The sequence below is a fragment of the Panthera onca genome, chromosome F1, assembly GCF_046562875.1.
Source record: "Panthera onca isolate mPanOnc1 chromosome F1, mPanOnc1 haplotype 2, whole genome shotgun sequence".
Taxonomy (NCBI): Eukaryota; Metazoa; Chordata; class Mammalia; order Carnivora; family Felidae; genus Panthera; species Panthera onca.
In genome coordinates this window covers 32,499,236-32,520,715 of record NC_138355.1, presented here as the reverse complement: position 1 = coordinate 32,520,715, position 21,480 = coordinate 32,499,236, and the positions used below count along the sequence as shown (strand labels likewise).

General features: G+C 41.6%; 1 protein-coding gene and 1 pseudogene across 6 annotated transcripts in view; both read right to left on the bottom strand.

Annotated features, from left to right (window-relative positions):
- LOC144614886 (uncharacterized) overlaps positions 1–21,480 on the bottom strand; it is a 171,944-nt gene that overhangs the window by 18,124 nt on the left and 132,340 nt on the right. For 2 of the 6 annotated variants that reach the window (XM_078440916.2, XM_078440917.2), the window contains one exon: positions 14,440–14,527. The exons of the other annotated variants lie outside the window; for them this stretch is intronic. In XM_078440916.2, the coding sequence (XP_078297042.1) occupies positions 14,440–14,527 (88 nt within the window). The remainder of the gene's footprint in view (positions 1–14,439; positions 14,528–21,480) is intronic. 6 annotated transcript variants of the gene reach the window in all.
- On the bottom strand, positions 7,161–11,482 carry LOC132685798 (charged multivesicular body protein 3 pseudogene; annotated as a pseudogene).

Genomic DNA, 21,480 nt, shown 5'->3' with positions numbered 1-21,480 from the left:
CTACACATGTTGTGTAAGCCCTTTGTTTTCTTCTTAAAATTTTATTTTTCACTACTTTTACAAGCATTTTTATATTTTGTGTTGAGAACACTTTCCCACAACTTTCCATAGTTTCAAAAGCATAGTTTGAAGTAGGTGCAGAGAATCCCATCTTATCAATATACAAAAATGTATCTAGAGAGTCCCTTTCTTTAGCATTTGCCTTGTCTCTGATTATTTATTATAAGTAATGTGGCTCTAAATGTACTTCCACCTAGGTCTTAGATCTCTGGTTATTTCCTTAGCATAAAATTTTTATACGTGGATTTACTGGTTTAAAGGATAAGAACATTTTTAAAGCTTTTGATACACATTGCCAGAAAGAATGTAGCAATTTCCAGGCCTCCTAGTAGGTCTGCAGAAGTATAAATGCAACCTTCTCTGATTTGTGGAACTGCTTTTGGTTTTAATCTTAGCAAATCTGCTCATTTATAGTGCTCATTGTATTTCCTTGGTTTTAGGAAGCCTGAACATTTTTTTCCATATGCTTTTGGAGCATTTGTGTTTCTTTTTTGTGGATTACTTGTTCAAGCCTTAGTCTATTTTTCTAATGAGATATACTTTTATTGACTTATGAGAACTCTTTGTATATAAGCCTACACCACTCTATTGATATGTTAATCTGTTTCTGCCAAAAGCATTTCAAATATTTTAATTTGTTGTTTAATTTTGTTTATGATATTTCTAATCTGCATAGGTTTAAAACTTGGTAAGTTAAATCCATCAAATTCTTGCATTAAAAAGATTTCCACACCTCAATAACATACACATTTGTAGACAGACAAACTACCATTTTTCACCTTTTATGCATTGTTTTTAGATTGTAATGTGTTATCGATCTATGGTGTATTTTAGGACGCAGTGCAAAGACTGTGTCTTAGCCCTACTTCCTTGCAAAGCAGAGCCCGAGGAAAAGCTTACACGTTAAAAGTTTAGGGGCGAAAGATCCCAGGGCATCAAGAGTTGAGAAGAAAGGGAAAATAAAGAGTGGCAGAAGGAAAGAAGATCAAAAGTGGTGCGTGACTACCAGGCTTGGCCAGAGTTTCAAAGGAAAACACAACCATTGCTCAGTCGTGCAGGATGTCAACAGAGAGGCTCACAGAGCCAATGCCCGAATCCAATGGAGCAGAGAGAGGATGAGGGGAGAGGAAGTGAGCTTTCAACTCTCCATCTCTTTTCTTTCAATGGTCAAGGTTCGTGCTTCTGAGCTGTTCTACCCAAGCCCTGCTAGGGACAGGTGGATTCCATGGACTCAGCCGCATCCAAGGTGGGTGCTGGAACTGTCGTATATCCTGTGATAGAAGGGAGCATTGGAGGCTGTGCTCCGGGGGCTGGTGGAACCTGGCAAATCCAGACAGGCACTTACACTGGTCTAGGAGAGGATGTGACTTTAAGAGTTGGCCACTTATTCTCGCTCCGCATAATGGATAATCAATCCTTTTCCCACCAATTTAAATTTCAACATTGCCAGAGTCTAAGTTCTTCATTATGCTAGGTTTTATTTCAGGTTCCGTATTGGTCTATATGATGTACAAATGTGCATTTCTAATAATTTTTAGCTGCCTGGTGGTACAAATTTCCTCTTTTTTTTTTTCAGTTTTTTTCTTGGCTTTGATGAGAACAAGCTCACGTGTGTAGGTAAAGTCATAATAATTTTAACCAGTTTCATAAAACAGTTGGGGATTTGTACATAAATCACATTAAATTAATACATCTGTTTGAGGACTAACAATATTTTTTTTTACTGCTATATTCTACCATTCATGAATACAGCAGCCATGTCAACTTATTTCAGTTTTTTTTCTAATCTCCCTCAGTAAAAGTTTCCAATTGTTGTTCATGTAGCTTCTGCAGAACTTCTGTTTAATTTATTCCTAGATATTATAAATTAGTACTCCAGTGAACAGGAATTTTTTATTAGGCTTTTTTAATTGATAAAATTCTGGCAGGTAGTAACCTCTTTATATATTAATTTTGCAACTGACTATGTTTCTAAACTCTCTAACTAGTTCAAACAATCAATTTAGTCTCATGGGTTTTCTAGGTAGACCAGCATATGGTCTATAAATGATCACTTTTCTTTCTTCTTCAAGAATTTTATCTCTTGCTTCTCAGTTTCTGCTCGTTTTCGTTGGCTGTAACTTCAGAATAGTGTAAAGTGAATGATTATGATGTCATCTTTGTTTCGCTTTTAGTTTTAATAAGAATGTTCTGGGGAAAAAATGATTTAAAAAAAAGAGAACGTTCCTGCTATTTTACTTTTAAATATCATATTGCGTGTTGGTCTCAGAGAGAAATTTTAAATCCTATCAAGATAGTACATTTCTATTACTAGATTACAAATAGCTTTTCAAATTGATGATGAATGTTTAATTTGTGTCTTTTTGTCCCGATTAGACTGACCAGAACATTGTCTGTTTTACTGGGACAAAGAAGATGAAGCTTTTGATCCAATGCTCTTTTTAATTGGACAGTGGCCTTCCACTTAGAACTCAGCTGCTTCTCCAGGGAAGGACCCTCTGCTCCGTCCTTCTGCTACATAGGATACAAAACCCCTCGGTGTCGGGTCAGACTGGCCATCCACCATCTGACACTGTTCTTATGGTCGAGTTGCTAAGCAGTCCAGACTGCTTAAATTTGTGTCACCCCAAAGTCATAGCTTGCAAGTCTATCTTGTTACCAGCATAGCCGTGTAACGGAGCTCCTCTTAGGCTTGGCGTAGCTTTTATTTGTCTGTTAGTTAGGGGGGAAGGTGCCTTAACAATGATTTTTATCCATGGTCCATGCTCGTTTTTTCTCTCGTCTTGGATCTTTGGACTCCAGTGATGCCAGTCCAGCATAACCCAAGTTTGCTTGGCTTTTATTTTTCATTTTCATATAAAAGCTCTGTGGATTTTCATACTTCACTAAGACAGAATATGGTTTCTGTTTCACAAGTTATTTAGGTGATTGCATGTACTTTGGAAATATCTATCCTTTTTCTGACAATCAGAAACGTGCTTTCCGTCAGGGAAGCGAGAAGGTGCATGGGACTCCATTGAACCCCCCAATTCACTATTATACCTGATCAGATCCTCTCCCAGTTCCAAGAGTTTCCACTCTGCCTCTTCTCCAGTGTTCTTATTTGTTCCCGACCATCAACCCTCCTTTCAGCTCTTTGCCTTTTACGTCATTGAGAAAATATGGGTAAGAATCTTGATTCTTTAATCTATAATTCTGGAGTCCTCCCGACCCTCTCCCCAATTTATTCTCTTTCCTCCAGTTTCATGGGACACACCGTCCTCCCTTCAGTATGAGATGGACCCCGTTACCCATTCCTTATCCAATTCCATCATCTCTCTTCAGATAGAGTATTTAACCCTGCAGTATTTTCCACCTCTCCCCTTTACTGATTTGTAAGCTTTAAACTCCTTTGGGTTTCCATTTTTCTTTTGAATCTCTCTGATTTCTTATTACTTGACCTCTCTCTTTCCCAGTCAGAAATGTAGAAAATCAGCAGTTCCTTCTCTGGCTCCTGCCTGTTTCTTAAAGTGTCGACACCCTCCGTCTACCCCAGGATTTTATTTTCAGTCTTGTTCTTAGTTCACAATACATTGAATGAGATTTCCCCTAGGTCATCTCTGTCACTCCCTGAACTTCTCCTAGCCTGTATGCTGCTGACACCAATCTTGTCATTTCTGTTTCAAATCCTGCTCCCAAACTGCATACTGCTTACTAGACCTTCTCCGCCTCGTAGTCCACAAGCACCTCCAAACAATATGTACAAAACTCTACCGATGGAATCCCCAGAACTGCTCTTTCATTGTCATAAGTGGCATAACTGTCCACCCAAGTCACCCAAGCCAAACTGGGAGTCTGTAGGGCCCTGTCCATTGTCCGCATCTCCAGCCAGTGCCACATGCTGCCTTTTCAAGTTGTCCTGTGTCACTCTCCTCTCTTCTGTAGCCTCCTGCTGAAACTTTACGCTAATCATTTCTTTTTCAAACTCTTAGTATGGTGTCTCGGCTCTGAATGATTTTTTTTTTCTGTGAACCAAGCCTTTTTTTTTTTTTTTTTTTTTGAGCAGCAGGCAAAGTTTATTAGAGTATAAGATTAGAAAGTAAGAATAATATGAAAGTTGTCTTTACGGAGAGGGGACATTTGAAAGTGGATGCCCCTAGCCTTTTCTGACCTGTAGCTATCCCACAGTCTTCCCACTATTCCCTCTTCTTACCACACTAGTTAGTCTCCTCTGATTCTTAACCTTGTCAAACACTCCTGAACACAATCATCAACTGAGGTCCTCCTTAACAACAAAAACAAAAAGTAGTTTCACTTAAATCCCTTGTGCTGAAAAAACTTCTAACGGACCTTCAAAACCCTTGAGATAAAGTTCAAACTCCCTAGCATGCCATATAGATGTTCTTCTCTAGACTTGTCTCTCACCAAACCTCTGTCCATTCTCTTTGTTCTCATGATGGCAAATTTCTCACATCTCACGTTTCTGCCATTCGCAATGCTGTTCCATGCCGCCATGATCCAGATCTCTGCTCAACTTTTTTTTTTCAACTTGTAGTGCTAATACCTCCTCCCCTATCTCTGTCGAGCAAACCAACATCCACCTGCCTTTTTATTTTTTATTATTATTTTTTTAATGTTTATTTATTTTTGAGACAGAGAGAGACAGAGCATGAACGGGGGAGGGTCAGAGAGAGAGGGAGACACAGAATCTGAAACAGAATCCAGGCTCTGAGCTGTCAGCACAGAGCCCGACGCGGGGCTCGAACTCACAGACCGTGAGATCATGACCTGAGCCAAAGTTGGACGCTTAACCGACTGAGCCACCCAGGCACCCCCCACCTACCTTTTTAAAATAATCTCAAAAATCACCTATTCTCTGAATCTCTTTCATGCCACCACTCATCACTTAGAACCGATTACCTTTCTTTTTTGCACTCCTGTGTAGACTTCTTTCTTATAGGGCCTTTAATGAGCATATTTGTTTTCAAGTCTACTTTTTTCCCTGTAATAATAAACTTGTTCTAATCCTTCCCTTATTTCTTTATCCAAAAACCAATATGGCTACCCAGAAACCGTTTTTAAGCATAGTGCAACCATTGGCCACATAAAGATTAATAACATATAGACTCCTTGCTCCAAGGAGCACACATAGAGAAGTGCAGACAGAAATATACACATACAACATAGCAAGTACCCTGCTAGTGACATTCACCATCTGTTTCTTTCATGGGCACAGGGAAAGAATATTTAATTCAGTTAGATTAAACAATACACTCTTGAACAACCAATGAGTCAAAGAAAAAATCAAAAAGGAAGTCAAAATATACCTTGAGACAAACAAAAATGGAAATCAACATACTAAAATTTATGGGGTACAGAAAAATAGTTCTAAGAGAAGAGTTTATATCTATAAATGCATATATTAAGAAAAAAGTTAGGGGCGCCTGGGTAGCTCAGTCGGTTGAGTGTCAGACTTCGACTCAGGTCATGATCTCATGGTTCATGAGTTCAAGCCCCGCATTGGGCTCTGTGCTGACAGCTCAGAGCCTGGAGCCTGCTTCCGATTCTGTGTTTCCCTCTCTCTCTGCCCCTCCCCCCGCTCATGCTCTGTATCTCTCTCTCTTTCAAAAGTACATAAACGATAACAATTAAAAAAAAAAAAAGAAAAAGAAAAAAGTTAGATCTCAAGAAAACAACTCAACATTACCAGGAACTAGAAAAAGAAGAAAAAAACTAAGCCCAAAGTAAGCAGAAGAAAGAAAATTATAAAGACTGGAACAGAATCAAATGACATAGAGAATAGAAAAACAATAGAAAAGATTTTAAAAACAACAACTAATAGTCCTTTGAAAAGGTAAAGTTGACAAGACTTTAGTCTGATTAATTAAGAAAAAGAGTGAATTCAAATAAAATTATACCTAACAAAGGATACATTACAACTGATACCATAAAATACAAAGGAGCATAAGAGACTACTATGAACAATTTATGCCACAAATTGGATGACCTAGAAGAAATAGATAAACACTAGAAATATACAACCTACTAGGACCAAATCATAAAGAAACAGAAAATCTTCACACATAATGAGTGAGGAGATTGAATAGGTAATTGAAAATCTCCAAGAAAAGCCTCGGACCTGATTATTTCACTAGTGAATCCTACTAAACATTTAAAGAAGATTTAGTACCAATCTTTCTCAAACTCTGCCCCCCTCCTAAAAAAAAATTAAGAGGAGGAAACTCTCTCAAATTTATCTATGATGCTGCTAGCATTACCTTGATACCAAAGCCAAATAAGGACAGTGCAAGAAAAAAGACTATAGTTTTATAGTGCAATATTCCGGATGAATACGGATGCAGAAATTCTCAGCAAATAGAATTCAACAGCATATATAAAAGATCACACACCATGATCAAGTGGGATGAATCCCTGAGATGCAAGGATGATTCACCACATGCAAATCAACAAAGGTGGTATATCACATTAATAGAATAAAAGATAAAATGAATATAAACATCTAAATGGATGGGGAGAAGCATTTTAAAAAGTTCAACATCCGTTCATGATAAAAACTCTTGTCATATATGAGAGGCCATATATGACAAGCCCACAGCTAACAACACACTTAATGGTGAAAGGTTGAAAGCTTTTCCTCTAAGATCAGGAACAGGACAAGGTTGCCCACTCCTATAGTACTGGAAGTCCTAGCCAGAGCAATAAGGCAAGAAAAAAAAATTAAAAGCATCCAAATCAAAAAGGAAGACATAAAATAGTCTCTCCTTGAGGATGGCATGATCTTAGGTATAGAAAACTCTAAAACTTTTTTCTGCGTGAAAGCAGAAATTTCTTAAAAATCTATTTATGTAGTGTTTTACAAACCAAAAAAAAGTACAGAATCCTCATTATTCAGGCCATCAACTCTATTCTCAGAAGTGCTTTGAGAGAAGACAGATTTCTCCAGCCTTCCCTGCAAAAATAAAATCCTTCTGTTTACAATCTCAAAGCTGACACTTTTCCTTACACCACCTCTCATAAGAACAATCCTGCAAAGATCCTAAAAGCTCTGCAGAGAATGAAGAGATATTAGCGAAGGACCTCCTCCAGAATGCAATGCCTCGTCACAGAGGTGTCATGCAAGAGACACATAAAAAGATGGCTGTTTCAGAGGAGTGTATGTGAACCGTGAAGAGAGCGATGGCCCCGCAAGGCAGCCCCACACTGTGAAGCGTCACCAGCCTGGGCTGCAATGGCTCTAAGGCTTCTTCCTACTCCTTGTCTTCTGAGGTGGCTGTTCGTCCTGGAGGTTTGGTCTCAGGAAGTATATCAGTCACATTTCTAGGTGCTTTGCCAAAGGCTCTGCTTCAAACAAAACTTTATCAACTCCACTTCTGTTGCTTCTTCCGTTGTTTCCAGATCATCCGGGCTCTCAAAAGTGTCCTCTAACACCTCTTCCATGATCCTGGCCTTCATAATCTCTTTGGACAATTCCTGTATGGCACCCCGGACTGGTGAAATCGTCACAAGATTCTAAATGGTCTTTATCAATTCTGTGTTCTTTTTTAGGGAACCAGCCACTTTCAAACCACCAGCTCATTCTTCATTTCCATGAGCACAGAGTTCATGAGAGCTTTGAATGTGTAAAGCTTGTTCATAGCCTTCCTTGACCTGTCATCTCATTAGTCAGAACCACACAGATATTCTGGCCCTTCTTGGCAGTATCTTTCACAGATGGTTTCACTCTTCCTTTTTCTCTTTGGATATCTCCTATCTGCCTTTCAGTAGCTCTCAATTCCTTTTCTAATCAACAAAAATCAATCGGCATGCAAAAATCAGTTGCATTTCTATATACGTACAAGGAACTATTTGAAAATGAAATGGGTCTCTCTTCACCCCAGCATTTAGAATGGCATCAAAAAGAATAAAATTCTCAGGGATAAATTTAACCAAGGAAGTGGAAAATCTGTGTACTTTCAAACTATAAAACATTGATGAAAGAAACTAAAGAAAACACAGCTAAGTGGAAAGATATTGTGTTCATGGATTAGAAGAAGGAACAGTTAAAATGCTCATACTAGTCACAGTGATTGACAGATTCCATGCAACCCCTGTCAAGATTTGAATGGCATCCTTTACAGAAATAGAAAAACAAGTCATAGAATTCACATGGAAACATGAAAAACCCTAAATAACCAAAGCAATCTTGAGAAAGAACTAAGCTGACTATATCACACTTCCTGATTCCAAATGATATTACAAAGCTAGAGTAATCAAGACAGTAGGCATAAAAACAGATACAGAGGCCCCTGGAACAGAATTGAGAACTCAGAAATAAACCCATGCATAAATGATCAACTAGTATTGGACAACGGAGCCAAAGCCACTCAATGGAGAAAAGACAGTCTCTTCAATAAATGGTGTCAGTAAAACTAGATATTCACATGGAAAAGAATGAACTAGACCCCTATCTTGCACTATTTACAAAAAGTAACTCGAAATGGATTAAGATTGAAATGCAAGGCCTGAAACTTGTAAAATTTCCAGAAGAAAATATAGGAGAGTAAGCTCTTTGACATTGGCCCTAGCAATTATTTTGGGGGGTTGACTTCAAAAACACAGGCAACAAAAGCAAACATGAGTGGTACTACATCCAACCAAAAAGCTTTGACACCGCAAAAGAAATAATCAAGAAAATGAAAAGGCAATCTATGGAATGGGAGAAAATATATGCAAACCATATATCTGGTAAGGGATTAATGTCCAAAATATCTAAGGAAGTCAAACTCAATAGTAAAATCAAACAAATAAACAAAACCCAAATAAGCCAATTAAATATGCGCAAAAGGCCTGGATAGATATTTTCCCAAGGAAGATATACAAATGGCCAACAGGTCCATGGAAAGGTCTATCGCATCCATCACATCACGAATCACCAGGAAAATGCGAACCGAAACCACAAGGAACCACCACCTCACATGTGTTAGGATGGCTGTTATCAAAAAGACAACAAATAACAAGTTCTGGCCAGGATATAAAGGAAAGGAAACATGCACACTGTTGTGGAAATATAAATTGGTACAGCCATTATGGAAAACAGTACAGAGTTTCCTCAAAAGAAAAACTGAAATAAACTACCATACGATTCATCAATTCTGCTTTTGGGTATCTATGAGAAGGAAATGAAATCATTATCTTGAAGAGATATCTGTGCCCTGTGTTCATTTTAGCATTACTTACGATAGCCAAGGTCAATGGGGTGCCTGAGTAGTTCAGTCGGTTAAGGGTCTGACTCTTGATCTCAGCTCAGGTCTTCATCTCAAGGTCTTGAGGTCAAGCCCCATGTTGGGCTCCACACTAGGAGTGGAGCCTACTTAAAAAATAAATAAATAAATGAATGAATAAATAAAGCATAGCCAAGGTCAAGCCATCAAAACAACTGATGTATCTATCAACATGTGAATGGGTAAAGAAAATGTGAGATATCTATATTTATTCCATTCATGTAATGGACGATTATTCAGCCATGAAAAAGAAGGAAATCTTGTCATTTGCAACAACATGGATGAACCTTGAGGGCATTATGCTAAGTGAAATAAGTCAGAGAAAGACAAGTACTGTATGACCTCACTTATATGCAGAATCCAAAAAAAAAAAACAAAAACAAAAACTGAACTCACAGAAACAGTAGATTGGCAGTTGCTAAGGACAGGGTGGGGCTGGGGGGAATGGGTGAATGTGGTCCAAGGGCACAAACCTTTAGCTTTGAGATGAATAATATCTGGGATCTAATGTACAGCATGGTGACAACAGTTAACAATATTGTACTATATAACTGAAAGTTGCTAAGAGAGTAGATCCTAAAAGTTCTCAACACACCCACTTGTGCACACACACACACACACAGAAGTAACCATGTGAGGTCATGGATGCGTTAACTAACCTTACTGTTGTAATCATACTGCAATATATAAATGCATCAAATCATTGTGCTGTACACCTTAAAAGAACACAATATTATGTGTTAATTATATCTCAATAAAGACGGAAAAATTTCAAGCAAATATTAAGGGGAAAAAAAAGAGAAATTCAATAGGACGAGAAAGCTGGAGATATATTCCCTATACGTCTGCACCTTTTCCAGGACAAGGGGACGGGACCCTGGGGCCACTTGTTCCTCTCATCCACCTGACACACAAGTAAAATACTAGAATTCATCTCCTCTAGCAGAACAGAGAATTGCTGCCTCCAGCACTAACCATATTCCCCACTAATCTCTGAAACTGTACATTTTTGTAACTATTCGTAACAAATCATTGAATTAATTTCCTTTTTATTTCCTTATGAGAAAACTAAATTGCTAATGTTATCAAAATGTTCTCCCTCACTGGAAAATTCCCCTGGCTCTAGTGTTTGGGTTTATATGGTCCCATTTGGAGTTGGTTTTAGGAGACATGAATTTTTTTTAAAGGAAATACTCAGTAGTAAAGTTGGCCTAAGCATTTCTCTCTGTAGCATTTTTTTTGGCAGCGGGGGAGGGGGGAGGGGGGGGAGATTGCTTCCCTCCTCTTTTATTTACTCTCTGCTTTAATAGTGCTGCTTTCCATACAGCCCTTTTCATTTCCAAAATGCATCCAGACTTTTCCAAATAAATGTTGGCCTCCCAGATATGCAAACCTTGGGGCTCAATTGGACCGTTTGGGGATAACTCCTCAGCCCTGTAAAGAAAGCCAAAGTTTCACGAACAGCCTTTCACTTTACAATCTTCTCTGAGCACACCTTACAAGAGATTGGGCTTGCAGATAATTTAAAGCATTTCATTTTTCTCCTTTCTTAGTCTGCTCAGGCTCAAAATACCACAGACCATGCTTACACACAGGAATCTACTTTCTTAGAGTTCTGGGCAGCCGAAGATCAAGGTGCCAGCTGATGCTGTTTCTGCTAAGACCTCTCTCTGGCCTACAGAGAGCAGCCTTTCTGCTGTGTTTTCACATGATGGAGAAGGAGAAAGAGCTTTCTGGTACCTCTTCTCATTAGGACACTAACCCTATGAGAGCGGGATACCACCCTTGTGACCCTTTTTAACCTTAATTACTTCCTTACTCTAAATACAGTCACATTGGGGACGAGGACTTAACATGACTTTCCGTCCAGTCCCTCTGCAAAGTGCTATCCAAGAGCAGGCTAACCCCCACCCCCACCCCGCTGCCCCCCAAATCACCTCTCCTTGGCCTCTCGGCTCTGTGTGATACACCCACCACCAGCTTCCTCTGGCACAGTGGCCGCCTCGCCTCCCTCTGTGGTCTGCCCTGCAGGTGCTGCTGGAATCGGCTCGGGTTGAGGAGTTCTCTACCTCGGTGTGGTCTTCCACATCCATTGCTACCGCAGAGTGGTGGTGGCTGGTGTGGATACAGGCGGTGCCCCTGGAGGACTGCAAACTCCCCATCTTCTCCAGGCGCCCTGACTGCCAGGGCAGAGGGCAGCAGAGAGCTGAGAAAATCCGAACACCCCCCCTCCACACACACCCCCAAGATGTAACTGGCTGATGAGAGAGCCTGGCTGTCATTCGCTCCTTCTCCCAGGCTTAAGGGAACTGCCGATTTGAGCTTTCCCTTCAGTCCCGCGGGTAGAGTTGCACACAGGGTGAACGGGGGCGTCATTCCCTCTTTGCTGTAATTCTGTGCCACCCCACCCTGACATTGGAGGACATAAAACTATGCTCGGTGCTGGGTCCCTCTTAGCCACTTCTCTGAGGAGAGTGCATTATAAAGAAGCAGAAAGTGGAAAGAAAGAAAATATGAGAACTTACAATGACACACACAATTTCTATTTTTACCATCAAATTAGTCTATCTTTCCTTCTTCCTTCCCTTCTCTCTCCCTCCTTCCTTCCTTCCTTCCCTCCTTCCTTCACGCCCTCCTTCCCCTCCCTCCTTCCCTCCCTTCCCTCCTTCCCTCTTTCCCCCTTTCCCTCATTCCTTCCTTCCTTCACTCCCTCCTTCCCCTCCCTCCTTCCCTCCCTTCCCTCCTTCCCTCTTTCCTCCTTTCTCTCATTCCTTCCTTCCTTCACTCCCTCCTTCCCCTCCCTCTTTCCCTCCCTTCCCTCCTTCCCTCTCTCCTTCCCTCCTTCCTCCCCTCCATCCTTCCTTCCTTCCATGCCATCACACCAATCACTGAGCACTTGCTCTATGTGCTGTAATACTTGTTTTGCATAATTTTTACTAAGTTATTACCAAACTTGGATCCCTAAAAAATCTGTTGAGTCAAAAATTAAAATGCAGTCAAAGAAACGCCTTAAGCAGACACCCCCCCTAATTTCAACATTTTGTTTCTTTTGAAAGCTGCACATCACTTCTAAATCAAGTCTATGGGGCCTGCGTATGGTTTACTGGGCTCAGAGTCGGTCGGCCTGGGTGGAATCCCAGCTCTACGACTTAACTGTATGCCCTTGACCAGGTTAAGTTCTCAGAGGCGACATGTGTTCACCCCTAAAGATTGTGATGATGCTAACTATCGCATCAGGCCCTTGTGAGGATCATATTAAGCAACGCATGTTAAAGTAGTTATGAAAGTGGCTGGAATCTAGTAAGCTTTGACCAAGAGTATATATTATTCCTAATAATAAGTTGTTACTACTAATAACAACTAATAAAACATAGCTGATAACTAATAAAAATAACTAATAATGTTACTACTAATCATAAGTTGTTAATCTTTTTTTTTAACGTTTATTTTTGAGACAGAGAGAGACAGAGCATGAACGGGGGGAGGGTCAGAGAGAGAGGGAGACACAGAATCCGAAGCAGGCTCCAGGTTCTGAGCAGTCAGCACAGAGCCCGACGCGGGGCTTGAACTCACAGACCGTGAGATCACGACCTGAGCCAAAGTCGGACGCTTAACCGACTGAGCCACCCAGGCACCCCAATAAGTTGTTAATCTTAAGTTGTTACTGAATACCTATTATCTGCCTGGAACTTCACTCGGCAGGTAAGATGTGTGGGAACAAGCTGGTTGTTGTTGACTGACCTGACTTCCTGAATTGCTTGACCCAGGTGTTTCCGAGCGGTGCGAACAAGGCCTTGTGGGGCACCTGGGGGCATCCCAACCATGAGGCGTGTGGCGCCAGAGCTTCTGAGACACCACGGTCACGACCAGCGGCTGTCATTCTGAGCATCTGGGATTTCTTCCAGTTGCACTGAAGACTTCTCATGAAAAACCGGTAGACCACACTGGGCAATGATCTTTTCCTCACGAAGCACCATTGCGATGCGCTTATACGAAATAACGGACCCTAACCCGCATCTTCCCATCATCTTCAAGGGCAGCCTTGATTTCTTCTGTCTTTTCGTGTTTCAACCAAGAGAGAGATCACTCTACTCAGCTTCCTCAAAGCACGGCCCCTTTTGCATGGGTCTAGGCACAGGAGGGAAGCACCAAGAGGCCTGCTGAGTGGGACCCCTGGGTTCATGGGCAAAGTGAAGTAACACATTTTTAAAACACCAGGGAATTGCTTCTCTGTCCCGATGCTCTTCCAGGTGGATGGCCCACGTGCTTGCCTTCTCTGCCACAGCACCTCTCGTGTCTCTCTGTGACTGCCTCACACACAGCAGCAAGTGCAACCCTTGCAGCCATGGGCCCCACTCTGGTTCTGCTCGGGAACATTCCCACCAGCACATCAGCTGCCTCCTCGCTGATACACAGGACCCCACAACAACCGCTTACCCATGGATGGCCCACTGGTCTCTCAAGAGTTTAGAAAAATAAACAGTAGTTTCTTATTTCAAAACTATTGGGCCACTTGCAAAGACATGGATGGAACTCAAGAGAATATTGTGCGAAGCGAAATAAGTCAGCCAGAGAAAGACACATAGCATGTGATTTCACTCATATGTGGAATTTAAGGAACAAAACAAAGGAGCAAAGCGAAAAAGAGAGACAGACAGACAGCCAAACCAAGAAACAGACTCTTAACCATAGAAACCAAACTGAGGGTGACCAGAAGGGAGGTAGGTGGGGAGATGGGTGAAATAGGGGAAGGGGATTAAGGAGGACTCTTGTCGTGATGAGCACTGGGTGATGTACGGGAGTGTCAAATCACTAAATTGTACTCCTGAAACTAACAGAACCCTGTATGTTAATTAACTGGAAGTGAAATAAAAACTTAAAAAAAATATTCGGGACTCTTGGCCCAGAAGCCACGGCGAAATGTGCTTTGACAGGTAGGCTTTAGAAGCACTCCGCCTTCCTTCCCTCTGACATCTCTGTTTCTCACATCTGCCAAGTCCTGCATGTTCACAGAGCACATCAACAGCAGCTACTCCATTCTCACGACCACAATGAGCATTGAGCAAGCCACCTATATCAATAATAATGGCCACGATAATAGTAATACAAAAAACCAAACCTTTCATCGAGCGTTTACTTGGCTCCAGTTGCCGTGCCCACTGTTTTCTGCAGATTAGCTGGGCTGTCACGAACAGCTTTGACCATCCCTGTTGAAGGATGAGGAAAACAAAGCTCAGAGACAGTAACTTGTCCCCATTTTGCAGATGAGAGCTCCAGTGACTAGGCCCAGCACGTGGCATTCCCAGGTCTAGAACCAAACCAAGTTTCCCAGGCCCTTTCTAAGGCCCCATGCCATTTGGGAGCATTCTCCAAGTCACCCCGGGGGTCTGAGGCCATTTTGGCACTACTTTGGGGGCTCACCGTCCCAGCCCGGAAGAGGTCAGTCACAGTGGTCAATCAGCTGCGCATGCAGGCCATGGTTTGTGCACAGACACAAAGCTATCTCATAACCAAAGGCAAAGGGCATGATCCCAGTTGGAAATGACTAACAGGGATCCTTTGCCTCTGAGGCCAGAGCTTGAATCTACAACTAGTTAGAGCCAGTTCTACTGGCGTGCTGTGTACATAATGTGAACCATGGCCTTTGGCAATGGCTCTTAAATTTGGCACCCTCCACACTCCTCCTGGACCCACGAGATAACATAACCAAATGTTTTCTGATGCTGTAAGAAATGAGTGTTTTGCAGGTAGGAGGAAATGCAAACATCATCTGTATAAGGGGTTTGCTCCGTCCAATCCCAAGGGCAGAGTGGCTCACTCCTTCCTGACCCTCCAAAAGGTTAAATGTGAGCAAGGGCCCAGATAAATGGTCGCAATGCAAACAAAGTCATGTAAATAAATGCATCTCTGATCTATGCAGGCTGCTGATGCCAAATATACCATCTGCCCCATTTCTCATGATGAGTTGATTTTTTTCCCCCCTGAATGTCCCAAGCAATGAGAAGATGACCATGTTTATGCAGCCCAAAGCACGCATCATTTGACCCTCTTGGAAATTTTTTTTAGGTATCAGATCCTCAGAGAATCAGTAGCATTTGTGTCTTTCTAGGTTAGTTTGGAGTTGGAAGAAAGAAAGAGATCTCACTAGAAAGGAACTGGGCACATGTCCAGGGCCTGAGAGGGTACCTGCAATTGATTGTGATTTTCAGGGAGTTCCAGTTGCATCTGTGATCTAAGACTGCTCACCTTACCCTTCACCCATTCACTTAGCGAGAGCATTAATCGCATCAGATTATGGTGGGAATTGTGTTGGGTATTACAGATGCAAAGATAAGTAAAATCTGGGGCTTGCCTTACAGAGAGATTCCTCGTGCTGTGAGAATTTGCTTAGCATGATTTATGGATAACTTCTTGAAAAATAAAAATGAAGGGTCTGTAATCAGACTCACATGTGGATGGAGCTTCTTAAAGATACTAATGGCCAGGATATATCCCTTCACTTACCAATCCATCTAAGTCAGGGCTCAGACATCTATATTATTTAAAAAACAAAACCAACATGAAACTTATGGACCAAGGGTCAGCAAATGGTTTGTTTGTTTGTTTGTTTGTTTGTTTGTAAAGAGCCACATAGTAGGGGCGCTTGGGTGGCTCAGTCGGTTAAGCTTCCGACTTTGGCTCAGGTCATGATCTCACGGTTTGTGGGTTCAAGCCCCACCTGACAGCTGGGAGCCTGGAGCCTGCTTCAGATTCTGTGTCTCCCTCTCTCTCTGCCCCTCCCATGCTCACGGTCTCTCTCTGTCTCTCAGTAATAAAATAAAACGTTAAAAAAAAAATTTTTTTTAAGCCACATGGTAAATATTTTCAGTTTTGTGGGTTGTACAATTTTTGTTGCAACTATTCACCCCACCATTGTAGCATGAAAACAGCCATAGGCAACAAGAGAATAAGAGGGTGTGGCTGTGTTCCAAAAGAACTTTATTGTTACAAAAACAGGCAGCGCGCTGGATTTAGCTTGTGGGCTGTAGTTTTCCACGTCCTCTTCTAGATGATTCCCCATAGGCAACTAGGCTTGAGATTGGCTTGCCTAGAAAATACTGTGACTTTGGAGGTTGTGTGACCGACTGACTCCACCGCAGATGTGACCTGAAGGAACACCGCTTTTCCCAGCCGCATCACCGGGCAGAAAACTTCCTTGAGTCCCATCTCCCACTGCGTTGCAAGCGACAAATGCTTACATTGAATCTGATCAAATGCTTTTCAGAGATCCATATTCAAGTGCCAATCTTATTGGAGGTAGGGAGTTCTACTAGATATAGAGTCTAAACCAAGAAATTAATCGACCTGCATTCTAAGTTTTTCTGAAATCAGGAAAAAAAAAAAGATATTTCTGTGATTATTAGATGTATCACTGCATCTTAGGGTCTGGCGTAGAAAAGAAATAGATATCCCTCGGAAGACAGCTTTTAAATTCTAAGGTAGGTCTAAGCTCTTAATTTATATACTATTATACTTGATGGACTTAAGGGAAACAACCTTTTAACTATAAACTATGTTCTTTTAGTTCTAACATTTTGAAATACACTCAGTGCTTATTGAAGGGCAAATTCACTTCAACAAATATTTATGAAATAACAACTTTGGAGCTAGCATTCCAACTCTTGCATAATACACAGTTTTGTGGGAAAAACAACAAAAAGTCCCTATAGCACAAATGATAAATGCTGTAGTCGAGGGAACACAGATCTAGGAGGACTAATTCCCCTTGAGTGGGGATAGGGTGAAGGAGGCAGAAGCAGGAGAGAGCACCAGGGAAATCCAGGAAGAGCCACAGAGAGGAGGCAGCATTTGATCTGGGCACCTAAGGATGAGTAGGAGCTCTCCAGGCAGACCAAACGCAAAAAGGAGGGTGTTATTTGAGCAAGGGCACTGAGTCAGGAAAAGCATTTCTGTTTAAGGAGAGATGTCTAGGCTACTCAGACCCGAGTGCCAGGTGTCTGGGGATAGTGGAGGAAAAAGAAAAGACACAGCCTGATGGGAGTCCTGGGGTCAAATAGGGAAGGCTTTGCTGGTAATGCTAAAGCTTTGAGATTTCCTTTAATAGGCTAAGGGAAGCCGTTAACATTTGAAATCAAGGAACTGACCTAATCTCATCTGAATTTTAGAAAGATTATCCTGGGCCAAGAGCAGAGGGAGCCTTGAGCCTGTCAAAATGTTCCTAATCTGACCACAAAACAGGGTGGTAAAATCTCCACCCCCACCAGCACCTCCTCCGCCCCCCCCCCCCCCACCACCACCCAGAAGCTAAACAAATCCCCCAAATGCCAGGATCCTGGGGAAAAAAGCGTATTCAGGAAGCAGGCGTTCATTGCCCCATTCCCTCTAGAAGAGGGCAGGGTACCCACTTGGGCCCAGGGCCCAGATTTGTCACCCACCTCCCTGACAGCCACACGTGGCAGAAAAAATGTTGCAGAGCAATAAAAACAAACAGAGCAGCAAACAAAAATCCTTTCAATAGTCTGAGAAAGAGACTTTCCTATTAGAAAGACAGGGGGCGCCTGGGTGGCTCAGTCGGTTGAGTGTCCGACTTCGACTCAGGTCACGACCTCATGGTTCGTGGGCTCGAGCCCCGTGTCAGGCTCTGTGCTGATGGCTTGGGGCCTGAAGCCTGCTTCAGATTCTGAGTCTCCCTCTCTCTTTGCTCCTCCCCTGCTCACACTGTCTCTCTCTCAAAAATAAATAAAGATTAAAAAAATTTTTTTAAATAAAAAAAAAAAAGAAAAAGAAAGAAGCAGTCAGTGGTCCTCCCTCTCCATTCAAACCAGCTCTCAGTCACCTCCACAAATGTCCTTGGTTCTGTGGATAAAAGTGCATGGGCCACCAATGCTTCCATCAAGCGTCACTGGTTTTTGACCCTCGTGTCTTTAACATCTTCGTTAATGTAACGTGCCCTTAGGCATATATATGGTGAAAACACTTCACTGTCCAGTCGTATCTTAAATAAATGCTTTCATTCTCTTACTATCTGTCCCAACATCCCATGCACTTCCCCACCGTTCCTCCTGCTCCTTCAGGGGGCAGTGACCCTGGCCTTTCCGAAGGCCTCAGTTGCCTTCTTTGCATGACCCCCCATCTCAGAGCAGTCCTGGCACTACAAGGAGAAACAGCGCCCCCTCTGTTGGAAAGGTGGCCAGGTGAGCCCAAGTCTCCTGAGCAGGAAGCTAGTTCGGCCACCGCAGGTGGGCAGGCACTTAATGAGGGTTTTTAAAGAGACTCTTTCAATAAGCATTTATTGACCATTTGCCGTGCCTGCTATAAAATCCTAATAAGGCCCAGCAGTGATAAGAATTTGCTCCGCGGTATCTACTGCTTCATCATAGAAGCTAAGAGATTTTTTTCTAAAACCATGCAAGGGGAAGAATAAAATCCTTCCAGGCCACCTTTGGCACCGTGAAGGAGACCTTTCTCTGTCCCGATGGTCAGCAGCGTCAGACAGGGTCTCGGCGGAGGAAAGGCAGCTGGCCCCGGGCCAGAGAGCAAGCCGCTGGTCTAAGAGCAAGAACGAGCAGAAGCGCGTGCTCTCTTGACTTTATTTCTGGTCATAAAGCAACCAATTACCCGACTAGGATAAAACAGCATTTTTTTTTTCTATTCTGCTTTCACAATCATCTTTCTTCCCTGTTTCTAAAATTGATTTCATCCCCATTTAGCTAGAAGCCAAACAGAGCCTCTAGTCCACTGTGTCTCCGTCCATTCTCCATCGTGTCATTTTATTTTGAATTTAGAATCCGAATTCTTGTTTCCATGTCAGTAACTCAGTGTTACTTATGCTTATTTAAAAACAAATAAAACGAGACCACAAATTATCAATATTGTTTGACATCATGCCATTTCCAGCAAACGGTCTTACTGCTAATGCTCATTTTTCATTATTTAAAGGTAGTTTTTTGCTCTTTTCCTCTCGAGGACTGGGTTTAGATAATTGAGCTTTGAAGAAAGATTGAAAACTCTCTGGATATAAAGAGAGGGGGAAGAAAGGAAATGTTAAGTACCAAGTTGTAGTCCACTATTGCCCTTATGTTCAATAATGGAAATATAGCTTAGGGTACCATGCAAAAGAACATCCTTATATTTTTAAATTGCAAGTGTCCAATTATGTACAAGGGTCAAGGCAGAATTGATCTGAAGGAGCTCAATTTTAAAATCCCTTTAAAAATCATGACAAAGGCTGCCATATTATTAAACTAAATGTTTAAAAAAGGAAAGTATTATGCGTGCCGCATGGGGGAAGATCAGATTTTTATTAATGCAAGTTTTAAATGCTGATTAATCCTCTCGAGAGTCAGTTTCCCAAAGCATTGGACTGTATTCAAGTCTTTTTCAAAACGGCACATCACTTCCATTATTCTGAATATTAATTGAACAACATTATAACTAAGGATACAAAGCAAGATTTAAAACATGATTACAGCTGTCAGTGCCTACATCTAAATAAGTCATTGGAAATTCAAGCTTAGAAGAAAAAAATGTTGGAAATTGGTCTTCGAACACCAAAGATGTCTCTTAGCCTTTTTTAAAAAATGAATGTGATGCTTTAGGACCGAAGAAAGCTTCAGCTGTGACTTGGCCTTAATGTATTTATCTGGGCAATTCCCAATCAGAAATCAGAGTTACCTTTTGATTTGTGATTTAGGACAATGTCAAGTACATTTTCTTGAGGGGAGAAGAAGAAGGAGAGCCAAAGAATATTATTCGTTGGTAGAATGTTTCCATTACCTTATTTCGTATTTCTATTTCAGTCTCCCGTCTAAACTCAAAAAAAAAAAAAAAATCAAAGAATTAGCTGAATTTAATCAAATAAAATATTACTATGGTTTCAAAACAACTCATTAAGCTCAGAGTCAAGCAACTGCAAGTAAGTAATGACTTATGTTCACAATAACCAATCGTCTAAATTCAACTTCTTCTAGCTCCCAAATCCAGTCTGGGGGTAGAAAGAATCCCCAGTTCCCCCACCAGAAGCAGAGTAAAATACTGGCTTCTATTACGACCTTGGGGAAGTTTAGTTTCGTCTTGTTTCCTTAAATGGTTGCTATGCATTTGAGTGATAGCTCTTTGTTCGAAAGGATGCAAAAGCCACTCTTACATCTAATTCTAGTAAGATAAATGGCATTATGAAAGGAATATTAAAAATTTACAGCCCTCTTCACTAAGTTTATTTGTCAGCCAAACATGCTGAATATTGCATAGCACACACACACACACAAAAGCATGCCATCCTGACGATGAAAGAGATATGAGGAAATAATGGTGCAGTGATAACAAGTCTGATGGAGTTTGCATAGCTCGGCTGCTGCCTGGCACGTCACTTAATTGTATTGCGCCAAACCAGCAGAATCATGCAATATGTTAGCATAAAGGGTCCACAGTTTAAGGGGAAAATCTAGAAGTGTTAACTATACACTGTCTAATTATACAACCTTACTGTCCCAGAATGTGATTTCAGAAACCATTTCTGACATATGGGAAAAGGGTAGAACAGCTGGTCATTAAGGTTTTCTCAAGACTATTTAGCAACACGCTTGAATGTAATTAAAGTGAAACACTAAATACTGCACTTGTGGTACAATGTATTTTTAATTTTTATGGCATGTGGTAAAAGTAAATAGATGCAGAGCATTCAAGTTTCTCCATTCGGCATCCAACTAGTCAAAGACTCGGTATCTGGCTGAGTGCAAGCAGCATCCTGGTGGAAGTCATAGACATCCGCATGGGGGGTTTAGGGCTGTCTTAAAGGGACTGAACTTGGCAATGCTCAGAGGGGTGGCTAATGGGAACTCCCAGACAAAGCATGAGATAAATTTGTTCACTTATTTATTCAGTCATTCATCGAACACGACCTAGAATTCTTTTCAACGATAAAGGCATTAGCCTGGCCCCTCGAGTGGATCACATCTCACTGTGCTTAAAACACAGTGAGGGAAGGTGGTTCAAGGGTGATGGGAGCACCAGGAAGGGGTGCCTGGCCCAAACTGGGCACGTCAAGCCAAGCCCCCTTAATAGGAGTCATCTTAGCTAGGAAAAGAGCTTATGCGAAGGCTAGGAGATGAAAAAGAATACTGTGCTACGAATAGAAACTTCTCAACTATTGGACATTCAT